The sequence below is a fragment of the Phoca vitulina genome, unplaced genomic scaffold (genome assembly GCF_004348235.1).
Source record: "Phoca vitulina isolate PV1807 unplaced genomic scaffold, GSC_HSeal_1.0 scaffold35, whole genome shotgun sequence".
NCBI classification, from domain to species: Eukaryota; Metazoa; Chordata; class Mammalia; order Carnivora; family Phocidae; genus Phoca; species Phoca vitulina.
The window spans coordinates 6,130,603-6,157,750 of NW_022589738.1; the positions used below are offsets into that span (position 1 = coordinate 6,130,603).

The window sequence follows — 27,148 nt, forward strand, 5'->3', positions numbered from 1 at the left end:
CTAAATTCTGTCCATGATTCATTTTCTTTTGGCTTACCTGGGGTGATTTCATGAACTTTACAGTTTTAACTAGCATGTGGCCTGGTAAATCCCACATCGGTATAACTGGTCTGGATCACTAACTTCAGGGCTCTCTATCTCTTTTCCTGAATTATGGAATATCCTTGCTAGACACTCCCTAAATACTCTAGTAGACCCTGTTGATAGCCTACCACATAGCCCCTTAACCTCAATGGCTCTGAGTTCACCTGAAGCTATGGTGGAGTTTCTGCAAGCACTGCTACATTTCCACCTCAAGCACCCACATTTCTTATTTGGACTGCCCTCGATAGCCCAGAAGGGCAGGATTTTATGCACCCGAGGGCAATCCTCAAACAAAAACGGAGGGAAATTGGTGGATAAACACTCCAGTTTCCATAAGCTCAGTGGGACAATTCTGAGCATGCTCTGTGATACTGGTGTAGTACATGATTTCTTTAAAGCTCCTAGTAGGACTAGCCCTGTCACTCACAGTGGAAACTCACTGATAAAAGTACCCTTTATCAACCGTCCAAGCTTTCATTCCCTACTCTCCCCACTCCCTCACTTGTCCTTCTTGGTATTATACCTCAAATTAACTAATAGCACCTAAGTCCTTGACTCAGGAATTGCTTTTGGTTGGTATCAAATTTAAGCAGGCACTTCAGGATCAATGGAGATAAAAAGTGACATGTGATTTTTTACCTCCAAACTTGCTTTTTTTCTCATTTTCTCAATCTTGTTTATGAAAAATAACAGCTATGCAGTCACCTGAATCAGAAACCTAGATGCTCTCCTAGATTTCTCATTTTCACTGTACCTATTACCACCACCCTTGTCTTCAACTGATCTAAAAATACCACTTCTTCCTTGGTCTCACTACCTGCAGCCTCCCTGTCTCTTATACCACCTACTCTCCACAGTCACTGCAGAGGTAATATAATCTGATTGTGGCACCTCTCTTCTCCTTCCCCCCTTACATTCTTTTAAAATATTTATTTACTTACTGAGAGAGAGAGAGCACGAGCAGGAGGGGTAGAGGGAGAGGGAGAGAGAATATCAAGCAGATTCCACACTGAGTGCCGAGCCCAACTCGGGGCTCGATCTCACAACCCTGAGATCATGACCTGAGCCAAAACCAAGAGTCAGATGCTCAACCAACTGCAGCACCCAGGTAGCCCTTCCCCCTGACATTCTAAACCCTTCAGTGGTTCCCTGAGTGCATGGTTATAGACCAGCTGTTTGAGAAGTATTTGTCTCCCTCAGCAAACTTGCTGATGCCTACTTGTTCAGGTCTACCTTCAGGTACTCCCTGACCTGTACCTTACACTCAGGCAAAACCGAATGGTTTGCAGATGTACACTGATAACCAGCCTCCTGCTTCCAATTCTTTGCATGTGTACATCTGCCTGTCTGGGATCGCCCTCCTACACCCGCGCATTTGGCTATCTCCTATTCTGATTTTAAAATGTTCACAGGGCTGCCCTCTGGCTCAGTCAGTAGAGCATGCAGCTGTTGACCTCACGGTTGTGAGTTCGAGCCCCATACTGGGTGTAGAGATTACTTTTAAAAATGTTTTAAATCTGGGATGCCTGGGTGGCTCAGTCGTTAAGCGTCTGCCTTTGGCTCAGGTCATGATCCCAGGTCCTGGGATCGAGCCCCGCATCGGGCTCCCTGCTCGGCGGGAAGCCTGCTTCTCCCTCTCCCACTTCCCCTGCTTGTGTTCCCTCTCTCGCTCTCTCTCTCTGTGTCAAATAAATAAAATATTTAAAAAGAAATGTTTTAAATCTTAAAAAAAATACAATGTCATTCACAATGAATTTTCTCTAAAAAAGCTACCCCAAATGTGTTCTTGTGCTGACCCACACAGATCTGTGCCCTTTTTCTTTGTTCTCTAATCTTCTGTGATAACTTTAAAAAATTTTTTATTATGTTATGTTAATCACCATACATCATTAGTTTTTGATGTAGTGTTCCATGATTCATTGTTTGCATATAACACCCAGTGCTCCATTCAGTATGTGCCCTCTTTAATACCCATCACCAGGCTAACCCATCCTCCTACCCCCCCTCCCCTCTAGAATAACTTTTAACACAACTTTTTGCATCTTATAAAGATATTATTTGTTTTTATGTTCTGAACACACTAAGAAATCAGTGAATTTTTGCTTAACTAGTCAATGTCTATGAGTAATGAAGGAGAAGAAATTTTCCTACTTACTACCTAAACTTTGAACCCTGTCTCACATGTTACAGACACATGTAGTAAATGGGTATGAAACTAAACTTCATTATAATCTATTTGTTCTTTTCGACAAGTAATCCATTCTTGATTTAGGAGAGTATATGCAAAACACTCTTTGATTGGGAGTAATATGTTTTTTTCTCTTAATTTTGATTGAAACATTCAGAAATAAAAAAAAGGAAAAAAGAAAACATTCAGAAAACACATGGTATAATTCTTACAGATGAACATCCCTCTGTTATATATAAATTAAAGCTCTTTAGTATTACTTGGCAGGAATAAACATCTAGGGTACTAAGAGAATCACACATATGACTAACAGATTGCATATAACTGTAACATGTGTGTGCATGTGTTGAGAAAGGTGGGGGGTGCCTGGATGGCTCAGTTGGTTAAGCCTCTGCCTTTGGCTCAGGTCATGATCGCAGGGTCCTGCGATCAAGCCCCACAGTCAGCTCCCTGCTCAGCTGGGGGTGGATGGGGGGGTCTGCTTCTCCCTCTCCCTCTGCCCCTCCTCCCTACTTGTGTTCTCCTGTTCTCTCTCTCTCAAATAAATAAATAAATTTTTTTAAAAAGAGAGAAAGAAAAAGGTAGAGAAAGGGAAAGAGGGAGAAAGAGATGAGGATACCTACACATATTGGTTAATCTTGGGTAGGGACAAGAATCCTGTGATCAGATAAGATCTGATTTTGAATAGTTAATCTAACTATTTACAGCTTGTGGACTTGAGCATATTACTGTATTTGGTATGTCTCTGTTTCCTGTTAAAACCTGCCCTTTATAATGTTTTTGTAAGACAAAATGATAGAAGACACATGTAAATAATTTACCCATGTCTGGCACATGACAATTTCTAAAACCTGGAAGCCGAACTAATATTTAAAGTATTCTTTCTTTTATCTGAGAAACCTAAAAGTATTTGTTAGGTATTTATGCAAATCAGTTTAAAAAGATTTTTCACTCTTATCGTCATACCTCTTCATGCAGCTCTCTCCAACGAGAATTAAATGTCTCAAGTTCCTCATTGATCAGTTCATCCATGACTCCACCATCTGTTAGGGTCTGTGCCAATATGCGAATCTGATTCGGGTTATCCTCTGAATGTTGCATCAAATTTTCAAGTGACTGAAACACATTTGCAATAATTACTATTTCCCTTCTTTTTCTAAATATATTGAATTAACACAAAATGCTCAGTATCTTCTTATTTACATATCATTAAGTTAAAACAATTTAAAGCAATATTGAATTGGGATAATAAAACATGAAAGACCTCGTTACTTAAAAAATATGATGTTTCTGCATGTCTATCTTCATGAGCTTGTGGCAGGGTTGTGGACTGGGGCACTTAAAAATTATCCACAGCCACCTTCTTCTTTGATGCCCTCTACTCTTAAACCTGGAAAGGTAAAATACTCGATTTCTCAACTTCTCTTACAGCTAGTGATGGCTAAGCGACATGAATCTGAACAATACATGTAGGTAGAAATTCAACAGCAGAGTTTCCTTTCCCCAATTTAAAAAAAAAAAAAGGTACAACCTCTAGAAGAAATCACTTTGCCCTTCATACTTTTTCCCCCATACACATAGCTTCTCAGTGAAGCAGCCATCTTTGGATGGAAAAGCAATAAAATGAGGGTGAAGCCCTTCAATCTGATTATTTAATAGGATAACTGCATCATCACACCCTTTGTTCTGGCACTGTGTGTGCCTCAACTTTTTTTGGAAGATGGATCACATTGCTGATTCACAAAGAATGCTTGGTCAGTTAACATCTCTGAATAGGACAAGGCCAAAATTATAGTCCACCTGAGACAAGTCTCATTGTTCTTTGATAGTTCTTCAGGTTTTACAGTCCTCTTGAGAAAATAAGGAAGTTGGATATATGATGTTTAGGTTCCTGCTTTAACACTCTAGAATCTCAATACTATCTAAAGTGACATTTTACATTTCCTTCACATCTCGATTAAGTGACAACTTACATCAAGCACCTCGGAGATTTCCTCAGCTCCCCCAGGAATATTTTCCATGGTTTTCAGTTTGAATTCTACTTCATTTAGCCACTTGTTTGCCTTCTCCAAGTATGACAATAACTCATGCCAGCACGCCCAAACTTCCTAAGAAAGAAATTCATATCACAGATAAAATATTTGATAGAAGTGACTCTGGGGCTTTGGAATTTTCATTTTTAAAGCTGTGAAAATGGAATATGTTTATTTTATATTGTTCACCTTTCCTTTGCAGTAGATAATTAAAAAAGCAACTAGTCATGTTGATCAGCTAATATGTTTATAATTACTAATCATTAAGGAAACATCTTATTACAAAAATTAATTAAAGAGTCAGTGATTTACTTTTTTAAATAAAAAAACTCATCAACATCACAGTCTGGAAAATAAAAACTAAAAGCATACACAAAAATGCATATATATATATATATATATATATATAAATTAACATCTCAAAACCTTAACCATGCCCACTTTTCTGTGAGCTCCTTTAAACTTTATCATATGCAAGTAATATGATAGCTAACATTAAAGTACAGATTTAGCTACAGAGCTCTTTTCACTAAACCTTACATAATTTTTCTGTATTACTAAGAAGACATATTTTTAATGAAAATCTAAAGTTTCATTTAAGTGGCTGTATTATTGTTTTCTTAACAGTCATAACTTATTGGGTAGTTAGACTATTTTTGGTTTTGTTTGCTAATAAATTTGTAGTGAGGATCACCATGAATATAGATTTTTTCCCCATATTTCAAATTATTTCCTTGAGGTATATTAAGAGGAATATGACTAATAACTATTTCAAGGATAGGACTACTTTTAAATGGCTTTTGATACGTATTGAAAAAATGATTACTGTAATACTAAAACATACTCATATATAAAAAAGCAAAACTTTAAGATTGCAACCAGAAAATACAGAAGAGTATTCTATAAACTTGGGATGGGAAAGGATATCTTAAATAAGACATTTCGTAAAAAACAAAACAAAACAAAAACAAAACAAAAAAGAAACCTGAATAAATTTGATTACAGTAGAATTAAATTCTTCTATTTATCAAAAGACACCATAAAGAAATTGAAAACCAGCCTCAAACTTGAAGAAAACAATTGCAAAATTTCTAACAGATGAGTAAAAAAGGAATGACCCCAAGTCAATTAAAAGAGAAGAGACATCCCAATAGAAAATGAAAGGAAAACCTAAACCACCATCTCAAAGAAAAAGATATATGCATATCCAACAAATATATGAAAATATGTTCAACCTCATTAGCAGTCAGGGGAATGTAAGTCACGATTATGTGGTATTTATACCATGCCAACTGACACAAATGAGAAATTTCACAATTCCAAGTGTAAGAGAAGATACAAATTAACAAAAATTTGTATTTATTGCCGGTGGGTGTGTCTACTGGAATGATCATCTTGGAAAACAATCTGTCATTCTCAGTCAGGTGAATAGTCACATACCCGACAATCCAGCAACTCTACTTTCGCATACATAACCTCAGAGAAACTGCTTTGTGTGGACAACAAAGGCAGTTAAGAGAATGTTCATTTCATCACTTTTGGTAATAACCAAAATTTTTATGTCTGCTAACCGGAGAATGTAGAAATACACTGTAGTACATTTAAACAGAAAACACAGAAGTAAAAATGAAAATTTCATCACACAGAACAACATGGATGACTCTCAGACACAAAAATGTTGGGCAGAATGGGCAAGCCCTAAGAAACTAAATATTATAGGCTATGATATTTTGTGATGCTCAAAATAAGCAAAATTGAGCAATACGTTATTTAGGTATTCACATGAGTGTGATAGAACATTTTTAAGCAAAGAAAAATAAAGGCAAATTTCTGGATTATGAGTTTGTCTAACTGAGAAAAAAGCAGGAAGATGCGGTAGAGGATATGAATACAAAAATGGTCATTTTCCATTAGCTTTGAGATTGTAAATACTGGACAAACCTATAAATACAGTAGTGCAATCACTACCACCTGCTACCCACCCCCCCAACTCCACCAAAAATAAAGGCAAGGAAGGAAGTTTTATTCTAGGAGAAACCAAAAATTCTGTCAGATTTCCCATATTTTCACTGTGCTTATAGCCCTTGCAAATGATAGAGGACATTCCCTCTCTAATTGATGAAAAGTATCAGTCCAACCTGTCTTGCCACCCTACCAATACTTGCTTAGTATTTTATGTACAGTTTATTACAGAAAGTGAAATTAAGTATTTTGCTTTAACAGGTGATAGAAATCTTAAATCTGGGTCATTTCCAGCTCCTGCTGGACTACAGGCTGTCTTCCTTCTGGGCAAAGATCCCAGTGGGAAAATATAAATATCTCCTTAAGTACCAGAGGGTATTCTAGAGCTTTGAAGATAAGGAGATGTGATTGGTAATGTGTCTTATTAACTTTGGTGCAGACTGAGGTAATGAACTACCTTGCTGATTTAAGCGTCAGGACGGATGGCCTCTTGTGTCCTCGATGCATCGGAAGGACACAGCTGGAGAGGCTGAATGTACTGGCTTTACAGGTCACCTTTGCAAAATAAAATGTAGTCTTGCAGCCAGAATTGGAGCTAAAAGCCACTTAGAATAACTGTTAAGGTTAGCAGTTTGGGACTCAAAACTGCTTGGAAATCACAGAATTCACAGTGGCTTTAAAGAGATGACAATTGAAAAAGGAAACTTCCATCCAAAATGGTAAATGGAGCTGATGTGGCAATCCCCCCACCCGCTTTCGTGATATTGAAATGCTGGGTAAAATACAAAGGACAACATTTAAGTTCATCAGGTTGCTCTATGAAATATGAAAATCCTCCCGGAGCAGAAACAGAGGGAAGTTAAGTGCATGCAGAGGTTGGGAGGCCAAGCTAAACAAAACACTGGCATATCAGAACAGGGTATGTGACATACCAGCTAGGGTATTCAACACTAACTTGGGATGAAAAAAGGGGCACTGGTCTCATGCAGTCCAGGGAGATGGAAGAGCATAAATTTAGGTGCCATCTGTCCTGGAAACCAGAACTATAAAATCCCCGTCCACTGGAGTAAAAGGAATTGGCAAGGAAGCTGAGAATCCTTTGGATTTTAGTTGGAAAATAAGGATTCACCCACCAGAAACTGAAACCTAAGTTTATATCACATATGAGAGTAGAACGTGACATTTCTAGGACTCTAGTAGGAACATTAAAAAAAAAAACAAAAAACCACAACACAACACAACTTATAAGGACCCTCTGACAGCCCAGAGCAGAAAGGATTTCCAGTAAAAACAATTCGTACTACAATTGACCTCAAAAACAAAATATTACAAACCACGTGAGAAAATTTACCACCATTCGAGGCAGTCAGTAGTGGTAATGAACGTAGAATCCACAACTTATAATCTAAAGATGACACAATTGTAAGGACTTTTATAATAAATAACTTTAGCCTGCTGTTAAAAGTTGCCAGTAAGATCTCTTTTTCTTGAGATTGGCAACTAGAGTTCATACTTAAGAAATAAAAGGTTCCCTATATTCTATGTTAAAAAAACTTCTGCAACATGTTTTCACAAGCTGTGGCCTAAATAGAGGGGTGTGATGGGGAGGGCAAAGGGGGTATATGAGGAAAGGAGAACTAGAAAGTGAGGCAAATTTTTTTTAAGATTTTATCTTTTAAAGTAATCTCTACACCCAACGTGAGACTTGAACTTACAACCCTGAGATCAAGAGTCATGTGCTCTACCAACTGAACCAGCCAGGTGCCCTTGAGGAAATTCTTTTTCTCAACTTTTTACTGTGGTGTTTAGGGGAAACCCATCTGGTCCCTTTTCCTGGAAGGATCTAAAATAATACCACTCATCGAATGGGCAGGTACATTCAGAAAGAGATGGTTGGCATGCGTTCCCCACTGAGCTGCTGGTATGGCCAAAGAGGCATCATGGAATTACGGGAGATGGGATCTGCCAGAGCTTGCTGGCTAAGCTGAAATGTGGTGGAGAAATAAGAATCCAGCACATCATGGAAGCATGGGTTTAAAAGATGTAACTTTCAAGAGAATGTGGTTTAAGGCTACTGGCAAGAGTCAGCCTGACATTTTGTTGAATACCCCAAGGCACCATGAATGAATAGGAGATCTTCTTTGGGGGTTCACAGTCTATATGAATACGGATCCCCAACAGATCACACCAAGTCTAGGGAGAAAAAGCCAGATCAGTGGTGATAACCTATAGAATCTGGTGATAACATACTCATCATCATAGATGCCTATGGGTGTTATAAAAGGGTATAGCAGCTGTGATCAGCAAAGAAAGGACACTGATATAAAGAATGTATTTTCCCCCTCATTATCCTCCCTTAAACCAACACTATACAATCACTATCCAGAAATTGAGTGGGAGGAGAGGACGCCAAAATCATTTTTTTCTCACTCCCACCTTTGTATAAATTGTTGAAGCCACAGATTAATCTAAACTAATAGAAGATGTTAACAAACTATGAGATCAAAATTTAAATAAGACTAAATTTTAATAACTAAAAGTGAATGAAAAATCATGGGATCAGACAGCAATAGTGATTAGGAAGCCAACTACTAGGCAGAAAATGAGGTTTGACATGGGTGGTTACAGTTATTGGAAAACCAAAACTCTTCCATGCTCATTACTCACTGTGACTTCTCAACCAAACAGACTGCATAGGTTTAAGTTGTTTAACAAAAGGAAGAAATAGAATCAATTATGCAAAAGCAGAAGATTGCATAAAAGAAGAGACAAATTTTCTAAATAAGTAAAATCTTAAGAAATGGAAAATAAGGTCTTTGAAAGAATACAAAATCATATCCACACGTGTATATGGGTAGATGTGTATATAGAGATGAGTATATTTATACACCAATAGTCATTTGAAGAGATAATTTGAGAACTAGAAGACAAATTTCAGAAAAATACACAGAATCCAATAGAAAGAGATAGATATATAGAAAATATTAAAGGGAAACCCTCAAATGAGAGAGAGAAAGAGAGAACAAAATCTGTTGTATTAGTGCTGAGAGCTACAGAAAATAAAACAAAGAACGGGAAAGGAAGGGAAGAGATGACACTATGGGTCCCAGGAAAGTCAGAACTAATTCACTATCATGTTACATGAGGGAGGGATTTTTTGTATCTAAGAAATTGCTTTCTGACAATATTTTAAAATGAAACTCTTAAATATTTTCTTATGTTCTTAATTTCTTTAAATCACTATTATTCTTTGCTTCCTATTACTCATGTTGTTCATGTAAAAGATAGGCCAATCCATCAGAAATCTATTTTGGGATATGTTTTCTAACGGGATCTTTTATTTTCATATTAATAAATTTTTCAAAACTATTGAGCTATCCCTCTACTTCTTTTTTTTTTAGGTACATACACACACATTTATCATAAATTTTTACTGATATAGACGCTATTTTACACCACACAATTTACAAATAATAATAAAATATACGATACTCTTTTCTGTGAATTCTATGTGGCTAATTGAATCTCCTGGAATCCTTGTGTAGTCTTTTTTTTATTATGTTATGTTAGTCACCATACGTTACATCATTAGTTTTTTTTATTATGTTAATCACCATACAATACCTCATTAGTTTTTGATGTGGTGATCCATGATTCATAGTTTGCGTATAACACCCAGTGCTCCATGCAGTACGTGCCCTCCTTAACACCCATCACCGGGCTAACCCATCCCCCCACCCCCCTCCCCTCTAGAACCCTCAGTTTATTTCTCAGAGTCCATAGTCTCTCATGGTTCATCTCCCCCTCCGATTTCCTCTATTTCTCATCTATAATTACACTTCTAACCTCTTCTATTTGTACTGAAGTTATAAAGTCATACAGTCCCTTTTTAGTCCATCTCCAATGGTTTGGAATATATATGACTTCTTTATCAACTATATTCACTAAGATGACTCAGTTCATGTGGGGGAAGGGGGCTTAATTTACAGCCCAGCTAGCGGGCAGTCTCTGGCAGCATTGGCTTTTGGTGCTAGGTAAAGTTTTGTGCTCCTCAACACAATCCTTACTGTTAGTAAATAGTATTTTCACATGGATTCTTTATTAACAATTTTCAGATAATCTAAGGAGTAAAGCATGTGGAAAAGATAATGCAGGACTTAAGATGATGCATAAATATAATACAAAATGTCCCCCCAAAAGAGCTAGACAACATGTCTTGTGAAGCACCCTATAGGGCAGAACGATTCTTAAAGACATTTACAATAAAATATACTTCTCCACAAAATACCTTTCTGCTAAGATACTTATGATTCTATGCACATTCAAATATAAAAGAATAAAGACCAGTTTCTATAAATCTTGAGGAAACTTATTTATAAGATATTTGTGACCTAATAATAATAATGGTAATAATAAGAAGAATTAGAACTATAATTGCTCACATTTATTGGGCATTAGGCTAAGTACTTTAAATAGAATAGCTCATTTAATTTTCTCAGCACCCTATGGAATAGGTATTTTTGCCCATTTCACAGATAGGAAACGTTTATACAACATAAGCAACTGGCCCAAGGTCACAAACTTCTAAGTGCCTTTGTGAGGAATATGAGCCTGAGTAGTCTTAACACCAGCGTTCCTGTTCTTTTTTTTTTTTTTTTTTTTAAAGATTTTATTTATTTATTTGACAGAGAGACACAGCGAGAGAGGGAACACAAGCAGGGGGAGTGAGAGAGGGAGAAGCAGGCTTCCCGCCGAGCAGGGAGCCCGATGCGGGGCTCGATCCCAGGACCCCGGGATCATGACCTGAGCCGAAGGCAGACGCTTAACGACTGAGCCACCCAGGCGCCCCATCCAGCGTTCCTGTTCTTAATCACTGTGTTTCATGTAGGATCATAAGCTGACACATAAGTAATAAAGATCAAGAAAAGCAACTGACTTCCAAGGTCTTGCATTTGCCATTGAGCCTGGTGCAGAGCCACTGATAGTTGGTGGTTAGAGTGTCAAGTTCCTTTTTAAAGGCCTCTTGTGCTGCAGGGGGAGCCTGAGCTATGACACTATTGACGGACTCAGTAAGGAGTTTCACTTTGGCTTCTTTCTGCTGGGCCTCTTCTTTAGCTCTCTGAAAAACAAAGAATGCTCTCTTACTTGATAGCAAGACAATGGATTTACTTCCAAAATGCATTCCTCTGTATTATATGCTTTCTTCTCCCACAAGATCCCTGTGAAAAGATTAATAAAAATAAATCCGGTAGTGACTACAATAACTTCCATAAATTTAGGTTCAGTTAAAATTTGAAGTTGGAAGGAAAAAATTATCATCAGAATGTAATAGCTCTTTCATCCAAATGCAGTGCAAAGTAGTCATCACGTGGGTATGTATTTGCGGTGTGCTCTCTCGCCCTCTTTCATATATATGTGTGTGTGTGTGTATATGCACACATACACGCGCACACACACACACATATATGAGACAAGCAAGAAACACGTATTTCAATACTAACAAAAATATCCCATATTCTAGAATTGAAATCATTTCTAAATTACTCAGATGAATGAGTAATATTGAAATCAATAAAAATATCATTATTTAAATCAAAAGATAATTAATATAGAAAAGTCTTCTTAATGCTACATCCAGAACCATATTTTGAGAAAAGAAAGTTCTATACAGTAACTGAACACATACAAGAGGAAGAGGAGAAGAGCAGCCCCTGAAAGGAGGGAGGCTCACCTGGTCCTCAGCTATGCCTTTGGTCTTCTCCCATGGAATATAAAGTATTTCACAGAATATCAACATCAGACAAGTCTACTTTGTTACCATTGTGGATCATTCAACAATACCACTACATTCCATAATTATGTTAGAATATATACAAAGCATAAACTGCCCAAACCACAAAATATCTAACACTTCCCTGTCCCCATTAATATGAATCTGTGCTGCTTCTTTATCAATTATACCTTCAGCATCACTCTAGTCCTCCTTCATTCTAGGACAGATTTATTAAGATACCCGATCACAGAGTTATTCCCACTTACTGGCAACATGCAACCCAAAGCAAAGCTCTTCAACTCTCCCTCAAATCATCTAACACAAACCCAGATCCTACAACAGGTTCTTTCTAATATGCTCTAACTCATACAACCCACAGTTCCCCAAAGTACTCACTGCCAGAAGTACTAAACCCAATTTGTCCAACTCTATGAATCTTGCTGGAGGCTGTTAGCTGCAGGGTATGTATAATCCTCAATTTTCGATGTGTACATGCGTATCTCTCTGTCTCTGTTTCTCTCTCTCTCTCATACACACACACACATTCACAATATATCTTTCATTTGAGTTACTCCAAAGGCCAACCCTGAGATGAGCTTTCAAGCATAAGTAGTTTATGTGTCATGTAAAGCAAATACTGGTGTAGGAATGGGGAATGGAGACAGGAAAGGGAAGAGAGATTATAAGGGTACACTTATTCAGCTCAGCAACCAGTGTTGGTTACTAGTTTAATCTTACTGGGAAGCTCTGGGAAACACATGCCTCAGGGTTATCACACTCAAGGGTGAAGAATTGGGGTACTTATACATCATCTCCCATCATTGGTTGAAGGCTATTGGGGGGATGTTAATTTCATAGTAGTGAAGCTTGACACATAGGTGGGAAAAATGGGTTGCAAGAACCACGGAAAGTCCTTACATCAAGAAACGCAGGTTCTGGCAGGGGGAAGTTGGGCCTACATGCAGTGTAGTGGTGAGCATAAGGGGAGATGGGCAAGAAATGGACAAGGTCAGCTATAAAATGCCTTTATATTTCTCAACACAACTGCCCTACGCCTTTGGACTTATTCTCATGATGCCTCAAAAGTATATAATATGATGGCAAATGCCAAGATGTTTTGAATATTAAGTGATTGCCTTCATGGATTTTGATGTAATTGATTAAAAATTTTAGCCCCAAATTCTTAAATCTGTTTTTGGCATTACTGAGCATGAGGTTTGTTTCTACACAAACCATATTTTGACTATAGTAATTTTAGCTTACAAACAATTCTGACAACCATTAATCACGTGCTGTACGTGCTACTTCGTTGCATCTTTAACGAAACCTTGTGAGATGTGTTTTGTCATCTCTATCTATATTCGATATCCAGAAAACTGAGTTTCAAAGTGTTTAAGAAAGTTGTCCTGGAAACTACATCCTTTCTTTCTCATAGTTTCTGTTAAGCCCATCTCAAATCCTCCGTGAAATGAAGAAGCGTGCTGTATGGGATCCAATGAATGAAATTAATTTTATACAAGTTACAAACAACCTATACAACCATCAAAAAATGCAGGATAAAGAACACTTCTTTCTTCCATTTTTTGGCTTTCATAAATTCTTTTTTTAAAAAAAAAACAAGCTTAGAAACTGGGAAACATTCAGAGGAGAAGCAGATAAAATTTCTCCACTGAAAGAAAAGGTAGAAAATTAAATGATTGGTGTGATTTGGATGTAATCTTCATTAGAAGTGATGTCTTCCCCCCCCCTTTATTTCCATGAATCTAACCATTATATGCTGAGACACCTTTCATTGCCAATATCTCAAACCAGTGGTTCTCAAAGTATGGTTTCTTGGACCCACTTTGGAACTTGTTTCCTGGCATCACCTGGAAATCCGTTAGAAGTAAAAATTCTCAGGTACCACCCCAGATGCAGTGAATTAGAAATGCTGGGGTGGAGCCTAGATGTCTGTGTTTTAACAAGTCCTCTAGGTGATTGGGATGCTCACTCAGTTGTAAGAATCACATTCTAGTCTGTCACACAATGAGAACAGTAAATACATTTATGTAATTTTGGTAAGTATGAGGACTACAGTTAGAATAATGTAAATTTAAAATAAAATAAAGAAGAAAATAGTTAAAACTGAAATCTCAGAGATTTTTAAGGAGTTTAATATGAAGTTTCACCATTTATTCATTGTAGAACTCCAAAAGAATTTTCAAGTCAGATAATGCTTATCAAACACTCCCAGAAACTCTTTTATGTTAATTGTAAAGCTTTGCTTACAGGGGAAAAAGAAGTCATGAAAGTAGCATAATCATTTTCAAATAAAACACAGGAGATAAAAATAAATAAAAAGAAGGATGTCTCTACTTTTTCTCTGAGTAAATTAGGGAATATGTCTGAGTAGGTCTGCCAGTTTCTTTTGACAATAAAGATAAATTTACTCTCAACATGAGCACAGGTGGAAGCCTGGACAAGGTACCATCATTACCCTCTAGGTAGTGAAACAAACCTAAAGAGATTACCTTGACTGGCAGGCAAAACAAACAAACAAACAAACAAAAACAAAAATTGGATCTTCTTGCCAACTCCCCTGGCTGTTGTCAGAGGCTGCCTGAGCTTTTCCTCTTTTCAATATTACCCCCAACCTGGAGCAACTGTGTAGCTAGATCAATTATTTAAACAAGTAAGTCAACGTGGACTAATTGGTTGGATTACTCATTTCAAGAACTATGTGCGAAATTTCAAAATTTGAGACAGTCTGCTCTCTAGCACTGGAAAAGAGAAAAGGATCTGCTTGGGTGCTTAGCCAGATAGGCAAAGTGTTCAAGGAGAGAGGGAAGAGGGCCGGAAGAGGGCCAGAAGAGGGCCAGAGCCAAACCCAGGAACTGGGAGAAATACAGCAGCTGAACACAAGCTCACTGCTGATTATCTACTTAGGTATCCAAGGCAGTGGCTACAAAGTATTAGAGGAAGTGAGGAAAACAGCCACCAGGAGAATGGGATGTGAGGGTAAAGGCAATAGGGACGGCACATGACTCTAAAAGAAAACAAAAGAAAAAATAATTTGGAATAGCTTGGGATGGGATGGTGTGGGATGGGATGGCATGACAAATATTCAACATTCTTGGTTCTACCACAGATAAAGCCTGTGACTATGAGTAAATCATTCACCTATCTGGGGATTTCAGTTTTCAGATCAGCAAAGAGAACTGTGGTCTATTTTGCTTCCAAAGTATCTTGTAGCTCTCACCATCTACGGTGATATAATTTTCCTAAGAGTGACCTCTCCACATTCAAATTTAAAATCATTAGTCTCTTGTTTGAAACTGCCCAATGGCTTTCCCATTTCACTTCTCATGAACTTCCCCAATCCTACAAAATCCTTGTTAGCAGGTACCTACCCACCTCCTCAAAATCATCTCAGGTGATTTATCCTGTTTCACTCTGTGCAGCCTGGCAGGCCTCTTTCTCTTCCCAGTTAGCCTTAGGGTCTTTGCAGGAGTGCTTACCTCCAACTGGAATGTGTTTCCAATAGTTTTGTTTTATTTTTTTAAAGGCTGACTTTTTCTTAGGATTCCTATCTCCGATTATAATGCCTCACGAATTACTTACACGTCAACCCTTTCTAAAATAGCATTTTACCACCCCCAACGCCCACCTAAACCCTAATTATTTTTTATTTCACATTTGTGGTTTACTTGTTAGGCAAACTACCATGATCTCAAAAGAGTTGTTTATTTCTCCATTCACTGCCTGCTCTCCCCCCACCAGAATGTAAGTTCCAGAAGTCAGGTCATTCTTATGTCTTGCTCACCACTGTATTCAGTGTCTAAAAGGGTATGTAGCACATAAGTAACTATACAATTAATGTTTGTTGCTTAAATGAATGAATGATATATGGTATTATTAGAGTAGAATAATTATGCAGGTTTTAATACCCTGAAAACTGTTATTGTTTAAATAAAGTCTTCCTTATACGTTTTAATTTTACTTTCTATAGGTGACTAAAGCCACGTGATCCACTTGGAATAGCCTGGGATGGGATGGCATAGAATGGAAGGGGATGGAATGAAATATATTCAATACTCTTGGTCTTACCACAGGATCTTTGAATGCCCACTCTGAGCCAGGCAATTTACTTACATATAAGTTTCAATTCTCAGTTCATACATTCAAGTTAGAAAATGACATGGTGTAGACATTACAAATCAGAGATTACACTGACTGTCCAGTTGTCCAAGGCCATACTGAAATGCCACTGCAGAGACTTTACTTCAGGCCTCACCTCCCAGTCCCTGCTACGTACTAGTTTCCTTGGTCCTAAATCACTATTAGTTTTTATCCTACTGTTTGAGAAGTCCATGTAAACCCAGTCCTTTTTATTCACATTAAAGGCCATCAATTAAAGTAGTTAGTATCCAAATTCTCAGAAACCCCTTTAAAACACCAAATGAACACAGCCTGTTAGCTATATTTTCAACTGTCATTGCAGTAACACTTGGCATATTTTCCATTTGAATTTTCATCACTAGAAACAGCTAATTTGAGTAGCCGATTCCAGTCACTTAATACGATATAATGTCATGGGGAAAATGTTGCTAACGGGGGCGCCTGGGTGGCTCAGTTGTTAGGCGTCTGCCTTCGGCTCAGGTCATGATCCCAGGGTCCTGGGATCGAGCCCCGCATAGGGCTCCCTGCTCCACTGGAAGCCTGCTTCTCCCTCTCCCACTCCCCCTGCTTGTGTTCCTGCTCTCGCTATCTCTCTCTCTCTCTCTGTCAAATAAATAAATAAAATCTTAAAAAAAAAAATGTTGCTAACGGTGACTGTCAATATTTAGATTTTGACTACAATGCTTTAAAATAAATAAATAAAAAGTTTCAGAATCCATAATGTATACCAAACTTGAAGCTGAATTCATTAAAAATCAACCTCCACCATTAAACCAAGGAAAGAATAGATAGTGTAGAATCACAATGTCAAGCAAAGTAGCATCTTTGTTTTTTTTCTTTCTTTGCTTCATTTTATTTGGTTTATTTTACCTTCATCTCTTCAACTGCTGTCTGTAATTCATCAGGGGTTTTATATTCGAAATCTCTCTCTAGGTATTCTTCTTCAGCTTGTGTCATCCATTCATACATCTCTGACAGATCTTTCTGAAGACTTAGAGTTTTATCCAAACCTCCCTTTAAGGCTTCCTTCCTGGCATAGACCTTCCATAAAACAAACCAATAAGCAAAGCATGAATATTGAAAGTCACAAAACATTATCATTATATTATTACTGAACAGTCTGTAAATAACAGAAAGCTTAGATAGAAAAGATGAAACAAGAAGTAAAAAAGCTTATATGAATGAGGAAATAATTCATGGCTATTGGTTACACTTAATTTCACATGTTAAAATAAGATATAACCATTTATTTGGCATATGTAATAAAATGAACAGCTTCCCCCATGACTATAATTTAGCTGTTGTGTATGGCTATGCTTTTCTGTGAATAAAGAATAGAGAAAATATTTTTTTCATATGTTTCAGTTGGATATGTAAATTTATTGGCACAGTTTCTAATGTTCATAAATCTGAGTCTACTCTTCCAGTTAATTTTTAAAATTTGTTTTACTCTTTCACTTTAAGGAATGTATCATACAAAACACAGTATACAAAGTGGCAGGAATAATTGTAAATATACATGCCCCCAACGTGGGAGCACCCAAATATATAAAACAATTAATAATAAATATAAATAAATTCACTGATAATAATACAATAATAATAGGGGACTTTAACACCCTACTTGTAGCAATGGACAGATCATCTAAACAGAAAATCAACAGGAAACAATGGCTTTGAATGTCATTCTGGACCAGATGGACTTTACAAATATATTTAGAACATTTCATCCTAAAGCAGAATACACATTCTTTTCAAGTGCACACAGGACATTCTCCAGAATAGATCATATACTGGGTCATAAATCAGGCCTCAATCAGTACAAAAAGACTGAGATCATACTATGCATCTTTTCAGATCACAACGATATGAAACTTGAAGTCAACCATGAGAAAAAGTTTGAAAAGACCACAAATACATGGAGGTTAAAGAACATCCTACTAAAGAATGAATGGGTTAACCAGGATATTAAAGGAAATAAAAAATATATGGAAACTAATGAAAATGAAAACAAAAGAGTCCAAAACCTCTGGGATGCATCAAAAGCAGTCCTAAGAGGAAAGTACTAGCAATACATGCCTACCTTGAGAAGCAAGAAAAATCTAAAAGACACAACCTAACCTTACACCTAAAGGAGCTAGTAAAAGAACAGCAAATGAAGGCTAGAGCCAGCAGAAGAAGGGAAATAATAAAGATTAGAGCAGAAATCAATGATATAGAAAAAAACCCCACTAGAACAGATCAATGAAACTAGGAGCTGGTTCTTTGAAAGAATTAAGAAAACTGATAACCCCCCAGCCAGACTTATCAAAAAGAGAAGGGACCCAAATAAAGAAAATTAGGAATGAGAGAGGAAAGATCACAACAAACACCACAGAAATACAAAGTGGAATGAACACTATTCAATTCAGCTTTGAAGACAGCCACATATTAGAAACAGATCCAAATGTGCTTCTGTGGAGAATAAGTTAAACAAACTGTGAGCCGCACACAATGGGATACTATGTAGCACCAATACATTTGTACTGAAGTGAAAGTGGTTGGTATATAATTTTAAGCTTAATAAGCAGGTTGCAAAACAGTAAGTGTGGTAATAGGAGGAGATTTGTGCTTTTAAAGCCTCATACGTTTCTGAAGTACTTTTTACAAAAGATGTATTACTTATTAGCCAGAAAAATAGCAAAACTTTAAATATCTACAAGAAAATTGTGCATGTCAATCCCTTGTTACAAAGCACCCTGTTGTACCACACTGAGGGAAAAATCTCAGTTTGGTACTAGAAAGATTATATATTGCTTCTCTTTTACCTTAAAAAGGAACTCTAATCCAATGATGTTAGTTCTTTTCTCTGAAATTAAGTAGAGTTCTATCTTTTAAGGAACGGAGTTTTAATTGTAGTCTTAATATATAACACACAGTTTTAGTGTAATGCAATTTTTATGTACTTTAGCAAATACTAAATATGTGCAGAACCATATTAATTTTCCTTATTCTTTACAACCATCTTAAGCCTGATACAATTAAATTAAAAGAACTTTAAGTTCTTTACTCTCCTTGGTAAATGTAGTGCCTGAGCTACTGAAATGTAAATAAATGCTTCACTGTGACATCGCTAGAACAATATGTCTAACAGTTAAGCTAATTTAAGTATAAAGGCTATTTGCATAATCAATGAGCCTATAATCAGTGTAAGAAAACAGGTTGCTCGATTTCTACTCAGATGTTCTACTATAATCTTTTCAGGCAGTTGGCAAAGTGACAATAATATTAGAATGACTAACAGAACTTAGCCAAAGACTTGTAGTAAAAAAAAAATATAAATATATATATATCTATATATATCTATATATCTATAGATATATATAGATATATAAACTGCATGCTATTAAACTACACCAGAAGGAACGGATCAGGAGTGATTTTTGTAAAAGGAAAAGCAGGTGGGAAGTCATTCTGAGGTGACAGTACAAATGTATTGGAAAGAACATCAGCTTTGGAATCAGGAGACCTGGACTCAATCATTAGCAAGTTAAGTGAACCTGGAGACATCACCTCATTTTTCTTTATCTCTGCTCTATAACTAATCTAACAGTGGGACCAGATGATTTCCAAGGTCTTTTCCAGACTTAACATTCCACAGCTCTATGCCTGACCAGACAGAGATAGGAATTTTTGGTGTTTCCTATTTTAGAAGGATTTCTATAAAAAGATTTGGACAATTTTCCCCTTACCTTTATCATATTAGTGATGCCAGCATTCTAGCCTTAAATTGCCCATTCTACCCACAGTTTCAGATTATAGAGTTTCAGTTTCAGATTACAGAGCCACACCTCAGATATAAAACAAAAAGTTCTTCGTGTTTCCCGTTCTAGAAATTTTTTTAAAGATTTTATTTATTTATTTGACAGAGAGAGACACAGCAAGAGAGAGAACACAAGCAGGGGGAGTGGGAGAGGGAGAAGCAGGCTTCCCACTGAGCAGGGAGCTCGGAGCTCAATGTGGGACTCGATCCCAGGACCTTGGGACCATGACCTGAGCTGAAGGCAGACGCTTAACGATTGAGCCACCCAGGCGCCCCACCCATTCTAGAATTTTTTAAATCTAACATTCAGCACTGTCCTTCCTCATTCCACTCCCCCCCCCAGCTTTATTTAGGTATAATTGACATTAACATTGTATAAGTTTAAGGTGCGCAATGTGAGGATTTGGTACACATATATATTATGAAATGATTACCACAATAGGATTAGTTAATACCTCCATTACCTCACATGATTACCATTTTTCTTTTTGTGATGAGAACACTTAAGATCTACTCTCTCAGCAACTTTCAAGATATAATACAGCATTGCTAACTATAGTCACCATGTTGTATATTAGATCCCAAGAACTTATTCTGTGTATACCTGGAAGTTTGTAACATTTGACTGAAATCCTTCCATTTACCCCACCCCCCAGCCCTGTCAACCACCCCCACTACCCTGTTCTAGAGTTCAGCTTTTGTAGTTTCCACATATAAGTAGGATCATACAATATTTTTTTCTCTGACTTATATCACTTAGCATAATGCCCTCAAAGTCCATCCAAATTTATGCAAATTGCATGATTTCCTTCTTTCTCAGGTCTGAATAATGCTCCATTGTATGTACATATGCATGTATACACACACACACATATACATGTATAGGTACACATCTTCTTTATCCAGTCATCCATTGCTGTACACTTAGGTTGTTTCCCTATCTTGACTATTGTGAATAATGCTGTAATGAACATGGGGGTGCAAATGTCTCTTCAAGATTTTGATTTCATTTCCTTTGGAAATATACCCATAAGTGGGATTGCTGGATCATAAGGTAGCTCTATTTTTAATTTTTTTTGAAGAACACTCATACTATTTTCCATAGTGGCTGCAGCAATTTACATCCCCACCAACAGTGCTCAAGGACTCCCTTTTCTCCACATCCTTGCCAACATTTGTTATCTCTTGCCCTTTTTGATGATAGCCATTCTAACAGATGTGAGGTCATATCTCGCTGTGGTTTTGCTTTGCATTTCCCCAATTATTAGTGATGCTGAGCATTCTCTTCATGTAACTTTTGGCCATTTGTATGTCATGTTTGGAAAGAGTATTCATTTTTTTCTATTTTTAAACCATATTGTGTTTTCCTACTGAATTGTAGAAGTTCCTTATATATTTTAGCTAAAAACCCCCTATCAGATACATGGTTTGAAAATATTTTCTCCCATTCTGTAGGCTGTCTTTTAATTTTATTGATTGTTTCTTTTGATGTGCATCTACACTTTTTGGTTTGATGTAGTTCCACTTAACTTTTCGTTTGTTGCCTGTGCGTTGGTGTCATATCGAAAATATCATTGCCAAGACCAATGCCAAAGAACATTCTCCCTGTTTTCTTCTAAGTTTTATGGTTTCAGGTCTTTTAAGTCTTTAACATATTTTGTGTTAATTTTTGTGGTAAGATAGGAATCTAATCACATTCTTCTGTGTGATTATCCCGTTTTCCCAATACCATTTATTAAAGAGATTTATCCTTTTCCCATTGGTTATCTTTGATTCCCTTGCCAAATATTAGTTGACTGTATACATGATGGTTTATTTCTGGGCTCTCAATTCTCTTCCATTGGTCTATGTGTATATATTTATGCCAGTACCATACTGTTTTTATTACTACAGATTTGTAATATAGTTTGAAATCAGAAGTGTGACACCTCTGTCTTTGTTCTTCTTTCTCAGGATGGTTTTGGTCATATGGGGTCTTTTGAGGTTCTGCACAAATTTTAAGAATGTTTGTTCAATTTCTGAGAAAAAATGTCCTTAGAATTTTGATAGGGATTGCAATGATTCTATAAATGGCTTTGGGTGTATGAACGTTTTAACAATATGAACTCTTCTGATCCATGAACACAGGATATCTTTCATTTGTGTCTTCTTCAATTTCTTTCAACAAAGTTCTATAGTTTTCATAGTACAGATCTTTCACCACCTTGGTTAAACTTATTCCTTAACTCTTTTGTTTTTGATACTATCATAAAAGGGATTGTTTTATTTCTTTTTCAGATACTTTGTTGTCACTGTATAGAAATCTAACTGATTCCTGCATAATTCTACACATTGATTTTTATACTGCAACTTCTTTTTCAAGTTTTTAAATTTTAGTTAACATGTAATATTGGTTTCAGGAGTAGAATTTAGTGATTCATCACTTACATATAAAACTCAGTGTTCATCACAAGTGCCCTCCTTAATACCCATCACCCATCTAGCCTATCCCCTGCCCCCCTCCCCTCCAGCACTCTCTCTTTTTCCCCCTTCCTCTATATTCATCTGTATGTATGTATGTATGTATCTATTTAGAGAGTGTGCATGCATGCGAGTGGGGCAGGGAGGGGCAGAGGGAGAGGGAGAGAGAGAATCTTAAGCAGGCTTTGTGCTGGGCCCGGAGCCCCATGTGGGGCTTGATCTCACAACCCTGAGATCATAACCTGAGCCGAAATCAAGAGTCGGACGCTTAACAACTGAGCTACCCAGTTGCCTCATTTTGTTTTGTTTCTTAAATTCCACATGAGTGAATTTATGTGATACTTCTTTCTGACTTTTTCACTTAGCATAATGTACTCTAGGTCCATCCACGTCATTGCAAATGCCAAGACTTTATTCTTTTTGATAACTGAGTAATATTCCACTGTATACATATATATACCACATCTTCTCTTTTCCAACCATCAGTCGATGGACATCTGAGCTCATTGCATAATTTGACTACTTCCATACTGCAACTTTACTGAATCTGTTTATTAGTTATAACATTTTTTTGGTGGAGTCTTCAGGATTTTCTATATAGAAGAATACATCATCTGCAAACAGACAATCTTATTTCTTCCTCCCTAATTTGGATGTCTTTATTTCTTTTTCTTTCCTAATTGCTTTTGCTAAAATTTCCAGGACTATGTTAAATAGGAGTGGTGAGAGTGGGCACCCTTGTCTGATCTTAGAGGAAAAGCTTTTATGATCAGAGGCATTCCTTTTATACGGAATTAAGTTTTTATCATGAAAGGATGTCAAACTTTGTCACTTCTGTCAAATGTTTTTTCTGCATCTACTGAGATAGTATGTTATCTTTCATTCTATTAATGCAGTGTATACAGTATATTTTCATATGTTTTCTTGCCACTAATTAAAATCCTTTAATTTCAGCTTGAACTTCTTTCAACATTTCTTCTAAGGTAGGTCTAGTGGTGATGAACTCCCTCAGCTTTTGTGTGTCTATAAAAGATTTTCTCTGTCCTTCAGTTTTGCAAGACTACTTGGCCAGATAGTACATTCTTGCTTAGCATTTTTTTTTCTTCCAGCACTTTAAAAATATATTCTCACTCTCTCCAGGCATGTAAAGTTTCTGCTGAGAAATCCAATGAAAGCTTTACGAGGTTCCCTTGTAGGCAAAAAGTATGAAAATGAGTATAGGAAACCTCATTTAAAAGAGTCATGAAGCCCTAAAGGGGGAGCCGTCACACATGTACCACTCCCTGCAGCCTACATAACCAGCAGGAAGAAGGAAGCTCTCTTCCTACCCCAGGAACAATGTGCTAAACAATGCCTGCAGCCAATGAGAAATTGCCACATCCTTACACTCTTGTCCTCCGATAAACTTTTGTTCAAAACAACCTTCCCCAATTTCACCCTGAAATCTAATAAAAGCTGACCTTGTTTTGTCTTTTCAGATGTGCCTATGGTTTGCCATAGTTTAATTGTCCCAAATTGCATCTCCTCTACTCTTCCCAAATAAGCTTATTTTGCTGATAAAATAAATGACTTTTTCAAGTCAAGTAATTCACAAATTATTTCTCTTGATAGTATTCCATAGGGCACACAGGTTTTTTTCACTTTTTTTTCATTCTCCTCTGACCAATTTTAAAGGTCCTATCTTCACAGATTTTCTTCTTCCACTTGATCCACTCTATTAATGCTCTTTATTACTTTTTCCACTTCTTTCATTGTATTCTTCAGCTCTCAGATTTCTGTTATTTTTTTATGATTTCTATTTCTTTTTTTTACAAATTTTTCATTTTGTTCATGTATTGGTTTCCTAATTTAATTGAATAGTCTTTGCTTTCCTACAGCTCATTGAGTTTCCTTAGAATAACTATTTTCAAGTCTTTAACAGATGAGCGGTAGATCTCCATGTCCTTGAGGTTGGTTACTGGAAAATTATTATGACCCTTTGGTAGTAGCATGATTCCTTGATTCTCCATGTTCCTTGAGGTCTGGCAACATGGTCTTTGCATTCACAGTAAAAGTCACCTCCTCCAGTCTTTACTATCTGCCATCAGAAGAGAAATGCCTTCTGTCAACCCTGCTAGGGATTCTGAGGCTATCTGAGACCCTCTATGAATATGACTGTTCCACAATTCTGGCTCTCTCTTGTGGCAGAATTCTTAAGCTTGTATGGCTTCTCTTTATCCTGCAAAAAACCAGATGAGGTATTGACAGCCTCCCTTTTGCTTTCCCAAGAGTGGTGCTAAATGCCAGGTTTGTGGTCTCTCCAAGGCCTGCAGATTTAGGCCAACCTTCTGTACATGCTCATTAGCTTCCTACAAAAGCTTGTACTTGCCACCATTCAGAGTATGCACTGGAAGCCAGCCACATTATTAGGATGTATGTAGCTGTGTCATATAGGACACTGGTAGTGCTGTGGGAAATTGGGGAGATCATTGGGCAGAGTGACCCCAGCAGCTGGTGGGTGGACCTCCTGAGGAAGTCAGTGATATTAATATGATCTGTGTATTTTTAATACAATTCCAAGACCTGGTGGCTGTTCTTTCAGCTGCTCGTTACCCCTCAGTAGTGTAGTTCACAACTTAGTACTGTGGATTGAAGAGAGGGAAATATGCTTCTTCGGCAACATCCCACATAGCTAGGGAAGCTGGGCACTCTCTCACATGGTCTCACTTTTCCACATGGGAGAAATCATGATTCTGAGAAGGGCTCTCTTGACATGGAGCTATGCGGCCTTGGGGGAGAAGTGATGCAAGTAAAGTCAAACCCTTCCTCTTACCCTGTCCTGTGCATCCAGTCTTGGATTTTTTTGTTCCAACAGTGAATGAGTTTACCTAAGGAGTAAGGGGTGACAAGGAAGAGAAGTCCAAAGAAGGAGCCCTAAAATGATTCCAAGTTTAGAGGTCAAGGCAAAGGAACCACCAAAGGTATTAAGAGTGGTCATGGAAACTGAAGGCAGACTAAGAGGGAACCAACAGAAAGTGATGATATAGAAGCCAATCAAACAAAAATAAAGACTAAACAATGGATTTAATTATGTGAATTCACTGGTGATCATGACAAACACTGTTTCAGGGTAGTGATGATGATGAAAGTTTGATTAGGGAGCATTCAAGAGAGAATGGGAAGAGTGGTATGGAAAGAGTTTCTGTAAAGGGGAATGGAAATGGAGAAGTGGGGAGGAGGAAATGTTAGGCAAAGGGGGTATTTTTTTAAATTTTATTTTATTATGTTATGTTAATCACCATACATTACATCATTAGTTTTTGATGTAGTGTTCCATGATTCATTGTTTGTGTATAACACCCAGTGCTCCATTCAGTATGTATTTTTTAAAATTTTATTTTTAAGTAATCTCTACACCCAATATGGAGCTTGAACTTAGAACCCCAAGATCAAGACTCATATGTTCCACCCACTGAGCCAGTCAAGCACTTAAAGTGGCTATCTTTTTTTAAAGGCAAGCGATATTACAATGTAATTCCCTACTGATGGAAATGATCCAGTAGAGGAAAGAAATGTATTTTGATGTAGGAGGTAGGAGGATGTTCAATAGGTGGCACAATGTCTGTGTGCTGAAAAAAGAGGATGGTATCCAACATATAAGTGGAAAGGCTGGCCTTATGGGCACCTGGGTGGCTCAGTTGGTTAAGCGGCTGCCTTCGGCTCAGGTCACGATCACAGGGTCCTGGGATTGAGTCCTGCATCGGGCTCCCTGCTCAGTGGGGGGTCTGCTTCTCCCTCTACTCCCTCCCCCCGCCCCCCCCCCGCTCATGGTACCTCTCTCTCTCTCATTCTCTCGGATAAATGAATTAAACCTTTATTTTAAAAAAAGTGGAAACACTGGCCTCAGATAGGAGCACAGACAGGTCACTCATGTTAACAGTGGGAAAATAGAGTCCATGAACTAATATGCAGGTCTGTGGGAGTATGTGCAAGCACCCTTCTGAATGTTTCTATTTTTTTCAGTGAAATGGGAAGCTTAATTAAAAAGGAAAAAAAAAAGAAGAAGAAGAAATGGGAAGCTAGTTAATTGCCATAGAGTAAGGAGGGAAGAAGAAGTGGTAGAAATCTGAAGAAAACTGAAATATTCCTCAGAGGAGTGGGGCTATGAATGGATATGAAAAATGTAGTAAGATTACCAGTCAGCACAATGGGCTACTTGAGGTTTGCACTCATGATTTCCAAGTGAGACTACTCAGCATGATATGTGTTTTCCTTCAGCCATATTCATCCTCCCCAGTGCAGGCACAGCATCAGCAGGAAAGTGAATCTGACCTAGGTAGGGTGCTGTCACATGGGTATGTTACAGAAAGACAGGAGAGGACAAAAGAGTTGAGGGAAAACACAAGGGGTGCTTTTAATGATGGATTACAGATAGCCAGCATATAGTACAGAATCTCCCTTGAGTAAGAAATGACAAAGAGAAGATGAAGTGCTTCTCTAATCAGAAGCTGGTAAAATTATTGGATTATGCATTCCACGAGGATGGAAGAATTTTGAGGTTGAATTACTAGGGAATGAGCTGGAAAGGAAGGTAGTGATGGCTGCAAAGTGGGGTGCCTGAGGATGATATTATGGAGAAGTATCTGGTAATGACAACTTCTACGTTAAGAGGCTGGGAATGGGCAGCCGTGGTAGAGTGGAAGACAAAA

General features: G+C 37.4%; 1 protein-coding gene across 13 annotated transcripts in view; it reads right to left on the minus strand.

Moving 5' to 3' along the window:
- Nucleotides 1–27,148, minus strand: part of DMD (dystrophin) — a 2,446,616-nt gene that overhangs the window by 1,285,202 nt on the left and 1,134,266 nt on the right. For all 13 annotated transcript variants that reach the window (XM_032426633.1, XM_032426634.1, XM_032426635.1 and 10 more), the window contains 4 exons: nucleotides 17,069–17,239; nucleotides 11,204–11,386; nucleotides 4,246–4,380; nucleotides 3,239–3,388 (listed from right to left, as the gene is read on the minus strand). In XM_032426633.1, the coding sequence (XP_032282524.1) occupies nucleotides 3,239–3,388; nucleotides 4,246–4,380; nucleotides 11,204–11,386; nucleotides 17,069–17,239 (639 nt within the window). The remainder of the gene's footprint in view (nucleotides 1–3,238; nucleotides 3,389–4,245; nucleotides 4,381–11,203; nucleotides 11,387–17,068; nucleotides 17,240–27,148) is intronic.